General features: G+C 41.1%; 1 protein-coding gene across 1 annotated transcript in view; it reads right to left on the reverse strand.

Moving 5' to 3' along the window:
* The window catches only part of LOC119915596, an 89549-nt gene that overhangs the window by 74297 nt on the left and 2818 nt on the right, over nt 1-12434 (reverse strand). Inside the window, exons 4-5 of the mRNA XM_038735199.1 lie at nt 6418-6804; nt 1772-2221 (exon numbers count right to left, since the gene is read on the reverse strand). Coding sequence (XP_038591127.1) covers nt 1772-2221; nt 6418-6804 — 837 coding nt within the window. The remainder of the gene's footprint in view (nt 1-1771; nt 2222-6417; nt 6805-12434) is intronic.

Consider the following 12434-nt stretch of genomic DNA (forward strand, 5'->3'; position numbering starts at 1 on the left):
TTGACTGAATATTTGATGTTTATTATTTACTGAGAGATGTGCATCCATGTTGTCCAGTCTGCTCCACTAATCAACATTTAATAGTCAATGTGAATCCACTGCTTTCCATCAGGCGTTAGTCCAGAGTTGTAACTAAACCTTCACTGAGAGACAGATCATCACTGTCACGTTTTAAAACGATGTGAGGAGTGCCATCACAGCTGTGTTCTGTCTGGCCTGGTCCCACTAATGTCGCTGCTGGAATGTAATAAGGTCCAGCTGTGGACTGTAGCACCGTTCACCGCTTTTCATGCACGCACGTATGAGCGCATGTTCACGCACAACGTAGTTATCATTTCCATGCTGCAGTTCATAAAAATTGTTGCCTGTCTCATATATCAAAGGTAATAAACAGTTGTATTTCACTCTAATATTGTTCAGTCTGGCAAGCTACCAAGACACAGACAGAGCTGCCCTGCTGGGTAGCAGGACAGACGGACTAGAGAGATTCCCTGCAGCTGCACATGAACCTGCTCACATCAGACTTTCAGAAAAGAGAACACAAGTTTACCTGACTGCTGTTCCCGAAAGTCACTGTCATTGAGTTATTTTCTCTTCTTGTGCTCAAAAGGATAGCCCCTGTCTATCCTCTCATCACCGTTATAATCACCAGCTTTCAACATTGACTCGTTTTTTGCTACATTTCATATCATTAACAAAGTGCCTTTCACATTAACCAATAGTTTTATTTTGAATGTGTAACCCGACGTTGCATGTATGTTATTGCTAACTTGACCAGACGTTGCAGATGTTGCAAATCGTTGCTAACTTGACCGCGGAGCCCTACACGTCCAAAAACACATGGATACAGCACAAGGATACAGGGGCACGTGCCCCAGTGAAAAGGGTCTAGCGACACCTATGGCTGTAGTACAATATTGAAAACATAGTTAATTTGAGTGAAACATTCTCGTGTATCGCCGTGTTTCAGGCAGAGTTGAGGGACAAAGCTTCTGCTCGCCCAGCTGCTGAGTGACAGGGAGATCTGAAGGAGAGAGCCGGGAGCAGCGTTGGAGTTTCTGGACAGTTAAACACATGCAGTTGCACTGGATTCAGGTCTATAAAGGAGACATTTACCCGCAGAAGGAGCTCAGACTTCTTTTAGTTTATTAAATGAACTTATTAATTTAAATATTTGGGATAAAAAGTGGATTTATCTTCACTCATCTGCTGCAGCGAGCCATCGAGTTGCTCTGTGATACTTGTTAATATTTTTATAGAAACCGGACAAAACAGGAGATTACTTGGAGAAAGTAAGCGAGGAAGGTGAACTACCTGGTAAGATCTGAAAATGTGTTTCTGTTACTTGATTCCAGCTGTTGTTCTACTTTGCTACAATACCAGTTAGCATAGCCCTGATCGATCCAAACGCCATTTAGAGAACAAGCATTTTAAAAGTTGTTTGCTTATCATCTTGCTGACGGACCTGACTAAGCATGAAGTCATATGTTTAGCAAATCAGCATCATGATGAAGTTATGTCAGCATCATTTTGATCCGTTTATTACAATTTAACCACAGTAAAATGTTTACTTTGGGTTCATGCTGCTGTAGTAAGCCAGATTTAAGGTGAATCCTTGCAGGTTGTGTTTACTCGCATTAAAAGAACTGCGTTCAATACCAACAAGTTTATAAGCTACATACAAATTAAACACCCAACACAATCCAGTGAGTTCACTCATGTAACTCCGGGAAAGGCTGCACTGAAGTCATGTGAAGTACAATTCATTTACCTGAGCTGTGAGATATAAGGCAGAAACTGTAGGAAACTCCACACTTCACTCTCTTCATCTGAGCAGCCTGTCAGCTCCACTGGTTTCTTCTCTGGTTGGAGTTTCAGCACTTCCAGGAGGATGGAGATCTTTCTCTCTGAGAGGTCTATGAACCAGACTGCAGGAGCTGACTGGAAAACTGACTGTAATGACGGAAGGACCCTCAAGCCTGTTTTAATCTCACAGTCCTTCAGGTGGGAGTACAGATCCAGCAGGAAACCACTCTGACAATCCTTGAAATCATCATCTTCATCCAAGTATTCTTCATTAAGAGGGAATGATTGATATCTGCACACTGATGATAACAGCTCCAGTATCTTCTCTCCTGTCTGCTGTTCTCTCTCTGCTGCTGCACAGAACAGATTCCCAAAGAACTTGACTTCACCTGAGCCTCTAAACCGCCAAGAGAATCTGGAACGAGAATTGAACATTTTGTTATGATATGATGTCAACAGCAGAAAAAGAGCCATGCATTACTGATATGGAGTTTATCTGCTAAAAGCCTACAAATACCTGCTGATGAGCAGAATACAGTAAAATCAATCAACCTGAAACTCAAGTAACAATGATTTTAACAGGGATATATGTGGATTTTAGAAGAGTTTAACTAAATTAAAATCTTGACAATATGTTGAATGAAGCAGGAAAGTCAGGCTACAAAGGTGTATCCTCTCCTCTGTATTAAAGATTGTATGTTATACTGGAATACCAGTCCTGAACCAACAGGGTGGCTGAAAGGAAATCTGATGAAGACTGATGTTTGTTTCTCATGTAAAACAAAAACTCTACATACAGTAGCTCACACCCCTCACACATTTTTGTAAACGTTTGATTATATCTTTTCATGTGACAACACTGAAGAAATCACACTTACTACTAAAGTAGTGAGTGTACAGCTTGTGTAACAGTGTAAATTTGCTGTCCCCTCAAAATAACACATCACACAGGCATTAATGTCTAAACCGCTGGCAACAAAAGTGAGGACACCCCTCAGTAAAAATGTCACTTGAAAGGATATAAGCAAATATTTACAAAAATGTTATGGGTGTACTCACTTGTGAGATACTGTTTTTAGTTTTTTAAATAACTTGCATAAGTAACGTAGATGTTTTAAAACCAAACTAGGGCTGAACGATTTTGGAATTTAATCTAAATCGCAATTTTTTAAAACCAATATTGCGAGTGCAATTTAATATGCGATTAATTTTTAAGCTCTTTACCTTCTGTATTATTTAAAATGGACAAGCAGTAAATCAGTGTATAGTATCACCAACACAATATTAGATAGAACTACACTGTTTCTTGTGGGTCAGGCCTGTGTTATGATGAAATTAGGTAGAATTATTATTATGAGCAATGTAGGAGAAGATATATCAAATTATAATCTAAGAAAGATAATTTGAGTCAAGTCATGGTATTAACTAATATGATATATCATCAGGTCGCCCTACCTACAGACCACAGTGTGTTATACAGTAAATGCTCAGTACAAAACCCACATTTCAACCAGCAATTAATAAGTCCTTATCCCAGTTCAAATCTCCTAGGAGTCCATCTTTCTGTGTCCCAGTGAGCAAACAAAAATAATCAGTTTGAGGTTCAAAATAAAACAGAGTGACGACTGTCGTGTTTAATAGACAAGCTTAGAAATTCTCCGACAACACCGGACCAGACATCAACTTCGTCAGACTGCTTTGCGATTAGAAAATCTCGTTTTATTACATCGCGATAATATCGCAAATGCAATTAATCGTTCAGCCCTAAACCAAACCATAATTTATGTCTAAACCTCACCAAGTAGTTTTGCTGCCTAATCTTTCTATGACTCTGGTGGCATCTGCAGTCTTCTATGCAGTAGTCTGTTGCAGGGCTCTCAAGTTTTATCAAAAGTTTGGAGTAAGATTACATCTGTTAGAGGAGGAAGTACTCAAACACGTGCAGCAGCGGCCCCCCGGCCCCACCAAATTCCCCCTTTTGGTCCAGAGCCAAAATACAGAAACATATCTCAAGTCCTGTCCTTAGTTTTAGGTAGCCAAAGCCAAGCCCAGTGGAGGACAGTGATAAAGTACATTTACTGACTGTAGGCCCTACTTAAGTACATATTACAGACAGAGTTTGGATCGATCAGGGCTATGCTATGTTAACTTGGTCACAGTAAAGTACAATGATAGCTGGAATAAAGTTACAGACACATGTTTCCTGAACTCACCAGGTAGTTCAACCTCCTTGCTTTCTTTTCTCCAAGTAATGTCCAGCTTTGTCCGGTTTTATATAAATATGAAGTCGTAGTCCGACAGAGCTAACGACGCTAACAACAACACTGGAACCTGGATGTGCACGGAATCTAGCTGCTGAGAAGCTCAGGTGAAGATAAATCAACGTTGAAATCCCAAAAACTAAGGCAAAAAGCTAATTTAATAAAAACCGTTAACTCGGAGCTCCTCCCGCGAGTAAACGGCATAGTTGTCAGAGCCGAATCCGACCGACTACGGGTGTTTATTTCTCCGAAGGTTGCAGCGCTGTTCCCTGCTCCTCTAGCCCAAGTTCAGCAGCTGTCAGCCGGCCTGCAGATTTTCAATCCCCCGCTCTGCCCCGCACCCTTCGCGTCGCTTCGCCCGCCCGACAGGAAATCGCGTCTCTCCGCGTCTTTACATTGACTTTGTATGTAAACTCACCGCCCCTAACGCTCGCTTCGCTTTTGGTCTGAAAGCACCTTTACTCAAAACAGGATCTGAATCCTTTTTCCACCACTGGCCAAAACAGCCAAAGCTTTTGGTTGCAAAGAGGTTGTTTTTGACTGCTTCAATAATGATATAGCACACATTTGTCTGTACTCCCCAACATCAGCTGCTCTCACTATCTTTGATCACAGGCAGGTGATTTCGTCCAGGAATCGTAAAATCAAAATGCTAAGTATTATACCATGGAGCTAACCGTCTTTGTTTTAGTATTTTCTTTTTTAGAGGGGCTACAGAGTCGAGTGTCATTCGCAGCGAGCCTGCAGCACTATCAACAAGATGATCAATTTGGGAGGGACTGAAATTAGCATAGGAGTCCTCCGTTACTTTGTGACTAGATAATGAATTTAGAGCTGATGGAATCACATCCTTAAATTTAGCTACAGCACTATCAGACAGACATCTTGTATAGAAATTTTTGCCCAATGGCGTGTAGTTCAGCAATACAAACTCAAAAGTTATCAAACAGTGGTCGGACAAAGAGGGATTCTGTGGGAACACCACTAAATGTTCAATTTCAATACCATATACCAAAACAAGGTCGAGGGTGTGGTTAAAACAGTGAGTCGGTTCATGAACACTCTGAGAGAAGCCGATGGAATCTAACAAAGAGATAAACGCAGTACTGAAGCTGTCATTCTCAACATCCACATGAATATTAAAATCCCCTACAATAATAACTTTGTCCGTTTTAAGGACTAAAGTTGACAAAAACTCTGCAAATTCAGATAATTCAGAGTACGGACCAGGTGCTCGGTACACTATAATGAGAAGAATTGGTTGCAGTGATTTCCAACTTGGGTGCGAAAGACTAAGAACAAGACTTTCAAATGAGTTATAGTTTAGTTTAGGTTTAGAGCTGATTAGTAGGCTAGAGTCGAAGATAGCTGCAACTCCACCTCCTCGGCCTGTGCCTCGAGGAATGTGAGTATTAATATGACTGGGAGGGGTGGATTCATTTAGGCTAACATATTCTCCATCGCCCAGCCAGGTTTCAGTAAGACCAAATAAATCAATATCAATCTGATATTAGTTCATTTACTAGTACACCTTTAGAAGAGAGAGATCTGATGTTTAAGAGTCCACATTTAACTCTCCTATTTGTTTGCACTATTGCTCTTGTGGTTTTAATTTTTATGAGGTTTTTATGCACAGCTCCTCTTCTGTTTACCTTTGATTTAAATAATTTCGATGGTCGGGGGCAGACACCGTCACTATAGGATTTTCACTAAGTAACTCCTGAAATGGAGGAGCAGAGAAGTGTGTTAGACTGCGACTCTGCCTCCTGGTCTCAACTCTGGGTTGTCATGGATTTGGTCCACTAATAAACTTGGCCAGATTTCTAGAAATGAGAGCTGCTCCTTCCCAAGTGGGATGGATGCAATCTCTCCGAATCAGACCAGGTCTTCCCCAGAAAGTCTGCCAACGATCTACAAAGCCCACAGAACTGAGGGCAATATATACACACAAGCAGGCAGGGCAATTAACACAGGTGAGACACTACAAAATAAACAGGAAGTAAAGCTAGCGACAATACACAAGGATATGTGAAACCAAATACAACAGAGAACAAGGAGGCAGTGACCACCAAACCTAAACAAAAACACAGAGGCAAAGAGTAAAACAGGAATGGACATAATCAAAATAACAGAAAAATACCACACAAAAACCCAAGAGCATGACATATGTGAGAAGATTAAAGGAACAGATTGCGTGATGACGATGATGAAATAGATCAAAATGTCTTCTATAAAACTAAACAGAGTGATATAACGTTTATGTGGACTGATCACCTGAACACTTTACCTTCAAACTAACAGGGAGTTTCCAGAAATGTCCACTGAAGTCATGTAAGTACAATTCATTTACCTGAGCTGTGAGATATAAGGCAGACACTGTAGGAAACTCCTCACTTCACTCTCTTCATCTGAGCAGCCTGTCAGCTCCACTGGTTTCTTCTCTGGTTGGAGTTTCAGCACTTCCAGGAGGATGGAGGTCTTTCTCTCTGAGAGGTTTATGGACCAGACTGCAGGAGCTGACTGGAAAACTGACTGTAATGATGGAAGGACTCTCAAGCCCGTTTTAGGATCATGAGAGTACAGGTCCAGCAGGAAATCACACCATTTCTCTTTAAGAGGGAATGTTTGATATCTGCACACTGATGATAACAGCTCCAGTATCTTCTCTCCTGTCTGCTGTTCTCTCTCTGCTGCTGCACAGAACAGATTCCCAAAGAACTTGACTTCTCCTGAGCCTCTAAACAGCTGAGAGAACTGGAACGGAATTGAACATTTTGTTATGATCTGATGTCAACAGCAGAAAAAGAGCCGTGCATTACTGATATGGAGTTTATCTGCTAAAATCCTACAAATACCTGCTGATGAGCAGAATACAGTAAAATCAATCAACCTAAAACTCAAGTAACAATGATTTTAACAGGGAAATATGTGGATTTTAGAAAACTTTAACTAAATTAAATTTACAAAATGTTGAAGGAAGCAGGAATGTCAGGCTCAACCTGTTCTCACTCTGAAGTCCTACACATATGGACACATGGTCAAGATCCCTTGGTGTGTTATAAAGCAATTGGAAGCCTTTCAGCATCATTGTTGATGAAAGTAGGTGTAGGATAATTAACAGAAACGTTTAGGTAAGCTTGGGGTGGATAGATGGATTAGACACCTAAACCTTTATTCTTTTAAAATAACTGGAGTAACGTAGTTGTTTTCACCCAGACCATGATCCTTTACTAAACCTAATCTAGTAGTTTTGTTGCCTAATCTTTCTATGACTCTGTGGTGGTATCTGCAGTTTTTATGCAGTAGTTTCTGTTGGAGAGCCAGAAGCACAGAGAGGGACAGAAAAAGACTCAATAAACTGGTTCAGAGGACTAGTTCTGTCCTGTTCTGGCCTCCAGACACCACAGAGGAGCAGGGTGAGAGAAGCATGTTAGTCAGACGACACCTCTCAGCCCCTGCAGGAGACTGTGAGGTCTCTGAGCAGCTCCTTCAGCATCAGACTGCTGCAACACATTAAAGAAGGAGCAGCTCCTTCATCCCAGCAGCTGTCACACTCTCCAACACAGCAATGATTAAATGTTTGTGTCTCTGGCACATCAGCCAACACTTTATAGCAATATTATTTATTTGTAGTGTACCAGCCAGTGTGGGTTTGATTATTTTATATCGAACAATTTGGAGATTCCAAAGTAGGTTGAGATATCAACCCTCAAGAGACAGCTGAAGTACCCCAAAGGAGGGGGTGAAAGGTATGCTCCACTCCCAAGTGCTGCTTGGGTAGTTCCAGCCATAAAACCTACACAAACTAATTACGGTTTAATTAAATAATCTTTGTTGAGTTACTTAGCAGGTCTCTCCATTTGAGTAGTTATATTACCATGCAGTTGTTGTTCAAAAGAAGAATCCATAAAGAAAGTTAATTTGCAGTGTTCTAATCTTTCTCAATACTCACTGATCCTTTAATTTATGTTATACTAATGCCATGCTTCAACACCTTTTTATATATTTTCTTGTTAAAGAACATGTAATAGAAATATTATCATGTGTTAAATAATTAATTTCCTGACCAAATGATTGTTTTAGAGAAATAATCAGTCATCTCAGTCTCCTCTCATGGCACCAGAGCTACCCCCAGAGGACAAAAGTACTATTACATGTAATGCGTCTCCCGAGGTTTAATGTATCAGTCTGTCTTTTATTTTGTATAATCTGATGCCATGTTGGTGTAACTTGCTTATATTCTCTAAGTTAGAATGTGTAACAGCCAATATTATCCAGGAAATGTTGAGCTTCTTTCATTCTGAAATCCTGAAAATGTGTTTAACTGGTAACCATTCTAATCGTTACAATGATTACTTAATAGTTTCCCTTTTATAAACGCTTAAAACTAAGAACAGTATAACCGTTTATGACATTTAAGGTTTGATTGTGGGAAGGAATTTGATTGAAATACACACAAATCTCTCAGGAGACCTTAACTAAAGCCTCCTGGGACACAGAAAACAAAACTCTTCTCTTCGCTCTTGGTTTTCGCCCTGCACGTTTACGGAGCGTCCCCCGTCTTCCAGCAACGCCCTAAGTCCAGCCTGGCGAGCGCCGCGACTTTCAAGTTTTCCATGTCTCAGAGTAACTTACTTAGCGAGGTCTGGAGAACCTTCGTGGAAGTTATTCTTTTCTTTTGTTTGTTTGTAAAGTTATCAGACTGTTTCACTCGTGCAACTCTGAATTCAAGAATCACCAAGTTTCTTTTAAGCTTTATTCGGTCAAGTTAACTTTTACTGCTTCCCCAAAGTTCGGGCCCAGCCACGTGGGTTAGTTATGCCAGCAGCTCAAAGGACATCAAAACCCACGAACCGAGCCAAGGTTAACAGCCATCACTGCAAGTTTCTTCAACCAAGTTACCAGCCAAACTGGCGGACCTCCGGAGCAATTCCCTGGCAGAGAAAGCGACCGGCAGACGGCGTGTTAAGCCGTCTCAACCGAGAACGCGCGAAACTCCGACAGTGTGGGGCCGCCCAAACACCATCCGGCTGAGAAACCAACAAGCAGTAAGGATATAACACGCTGCATTCTGTGGTTGAGTTAATGTCCAATAGTCTTTTAATCTATTAGCTTTAATCCTTAATCATTTCAGCCTAAACTCCTAGCCAAATTTAACTCAGTTATTATCATATAACTTGCGTTTATTGGTTCTCTTTCTCTCTTAAAATCCTTCTCCACAATAACTAAATTCACATTGACCTTCACCATTCCCATTGTCTGCACTTTGTTCTGTTTAGCCAGTGTTTATTTCTTTGATGTATATTTAACCTCATTTATTCACGTAGTTAGTTCTAATAAATTTCACCCAAATCACAGTAACTGTGTGTGTGTATTGTTTAACTCCAGGTGACTGTAACGGAGGATTTACGCCTTCGACATGAGATTGACTGACTGATTTTATAGAAATGATTAAGCAATTACTAACTGATCACTAGGAATAATTGTGTAATTATTAAACCCATAACGTTACCCAGGGAGTCCGGAGACCCTGGGCGAACTGAATTTCCGGTGGTGCCTTGAGGATTTATGAATCAATATTACTGAATAATTAATATTCATAATTTTTATGAAATAGTAAAGTAGGTATGCTACATATTATACACACTGCTATATTACCTGTACAGTATACAGTGGGTACGGAAAGTATTCAGACCCCTTTAAATTTTTCACTCTTTGTTTCATTGCAGCCATTTTCCAAAAATCAAAAAAGTTCATTTTATTTCTCAGTAATGTACACTCAGCACCCCATCTTGACAGAAAAAAACAGAAATGTAGAAATTTTTGCAAATTTATTAAAAAAGAAAACTGAAATATCACATGGTCATAAGTATTCAGACCCTTTGCCGTGACACTCATATTTAACTCAGGTGCTGTCTATTTCTTCTGATCATCCTTGAGATGGTTCTACACCTTCATTTGAGTCCAGCTGTGTTTGATTATACTGATTGGACTTGATTAGGAAAGCCACACCCTGTCTATATAAGACCTTACAGCTCACAGTGCATGTCAGAGCAAATGAGAATCATGAGGTCAAAGGAACTGCCTGAAGAGCTCAGAGACAGAATTGTGGCAAGGCACAGATCTGGCCAAGGTTACAAAACAATTTCTGCTGCACTTAAGGTTCCTAAGAGCACAGTGGCCTCCATAATCCTCAAATGGAAGACGTTTGGGACGACCAGAACCCTTCCTAGAGCTGGCCGTCCGGCCAAACTGAGCTATCGGGGGAGAAGAGCCTTGGTGAGAGAGGTAAAGAAGAACCCAAAGGTCACTGTGGCTGAGCTCCAGAGATGCAGTCGGGAGATGGGAGAAAGTTGTAGTAAGTCAACCATCACTGCAGCAATCCACCAGTCGGGGCTTTATGGCAGAGTGGCCCGACGGAAGCCTCTCCTCAGTGCAAGACACATGAAAGCCCGCATGGAGTTTGCTAAAAAACACCTGAAGGACTCCAAGATGGTGATAAATAAGATCCTCTGGTCTGATGAGACCAAGATAGAACTTTTTGGCCTTAATTCTAAGCGGTATGTGTGGAGAAAACCAGGCACTGCTCATCACCTGTCCAATACAGTCTCAACAGTGAAGCATGGTGGTGGCAGCATCATGCTGTGGGGGTGTTTTTCAGCTGCAGGGACAGGACGACCGGTTGCAATCGAGGGAAAGATGAATGCGGCCAAGTACAGGGATATCCTGGACGAAAACCTTTTCCAGAGTGCTCTGGACCTCAGACTGGGCCGAAGGTTTACCTTCCAACGAGACAATGACCCTAAGCACACCGCTAAAATAACGAAGGAGTGGCTTCACAACAACTCCGTGGCTGTTCTTGAATGGCCCAGCCAGAGCCCTGACTTAAACCCAATTGAGCATCTCTGGAGAGACCTGAAAATGGCTGTCCACCAACGTTTACCATCCAACCTGACAGAACTGGAGAGGATCTGCAAGGAGGAATGGCAGAGGATACCCAAATCCAGATGTGAAAAACTTGTTGCATCTTTCCCAAAACGACTCATGGCTGTATTAGATCAAAAGGGTGCTTCTACTAAATACTGAGCAAAGGGTCTGAATACTTATGACCATGTGATATTTCAGTTTTCTTTTTAATAAATTTGCAAAAATTTCTACATTTCTGTTTTTTTCTGTCAAGATGGGGTGCTGAGTGTACATTACTGAGAAATAAAATGAACTTTTTTGATTTTTGGAAATGGCTGCAATGAAACGAAGAGTGAAAAATTTAAAGGGGTCTGAATACTTTCCGTACCCACTGTATCCATAGCCATATTTTTATAGCCTAACACTAAGCTACACTGCTGTATATATTTTGTCCAGTGCAACTATATGTATTTCTACACAGTGCAACTACCTCCTGCTGTGACCTGTCCAATGTTCAATATCAATCACATCTGGATATGTAAGGTGTATATAGTGTAAACATAACTCTTACACTTATTTGTATCATTCTGTTATATCCTGTGTTTTTCTTTTCTTTTATTGAATGTGTATTTTCTTATCTGTTTTATCAGGAGCTGCTGTAACAGGTGAATTTCCCCAGTGTGAGATCTTATGGAGCTGGTCTCTTTCTGCCCACAAATTTTGTTTTTCCAAAGTCACTAAAATATCTGGTGAGAACAGAAGCAAAACAAAAAAACTATTTAACCTCGGAAGTTGAAGGTTGGAGCTGAGAATGACGTCACACCCGAGTTGACGGCGTTCCAGTTACAAATCGGAAAACCTCGCTCCGCCAGCCGTTGGTTACAACTAGCCTGGTTGCCATGGTTACACCGGTTGATACAAAATGCGTTGTGTGGTATTTACTCACACTAAACACTGACAGCAGTTGGACGGCACTTTGTGTACAAAAAGTTCTATAGGACACAAGTACACAGAAGTGCTAATAAACTGAACTTGGGGTAGTGCCGTCTACCGACTTTCAAGTTTGCAATCTGACTTAAGGGGGCTTTGAAATTTCAGACTCTGAAATTCCGACTTCCCATGTTAAATGGAACGCACCATTATGTCCTGGACTGCCCTCCAGACTCCACAGAGGAGGAGGGTGAGAGGAGGACGTTAGCCAAGCTGACATCAGTCATGGGTTCTTTACTGCGGCGATGCAGATGATAACAAGGACAAGGAGAAAGAGAACCACATGTGATGTAATGGTTTTTCTGGAGCTTTTTCGTTCACAACAGCTCCGGCTAGTGCAGAATTGCTGCTATAGAGTAACGTCAGATAGCATGAATTCCAGATTGAGACTGCTTGTCAAAAACTCAGACCTGTATCGTATTTAGACCACATATGAAAGTGGCCCAAATCCAAACTGGAAGAGATCAGATT

This window comes from Micropterus salmoides, unplaced genomic scaffold (assembly GCF_014851395.1).
Source record: "Micropterus salmoides isolate LMB-PRFRI ecotype aquatic unplaced genomic scaffold, ASM1485139v1 Ms_hic_scaffold_1, whole genome shotgun sequence".
Taxonomy (NCBI): Eukaryota; Metazoa; Chordata; class Actinopteri; order Centrarchiformes; family Centrarchidae; genus Micropterus; species Micropterus salmoides.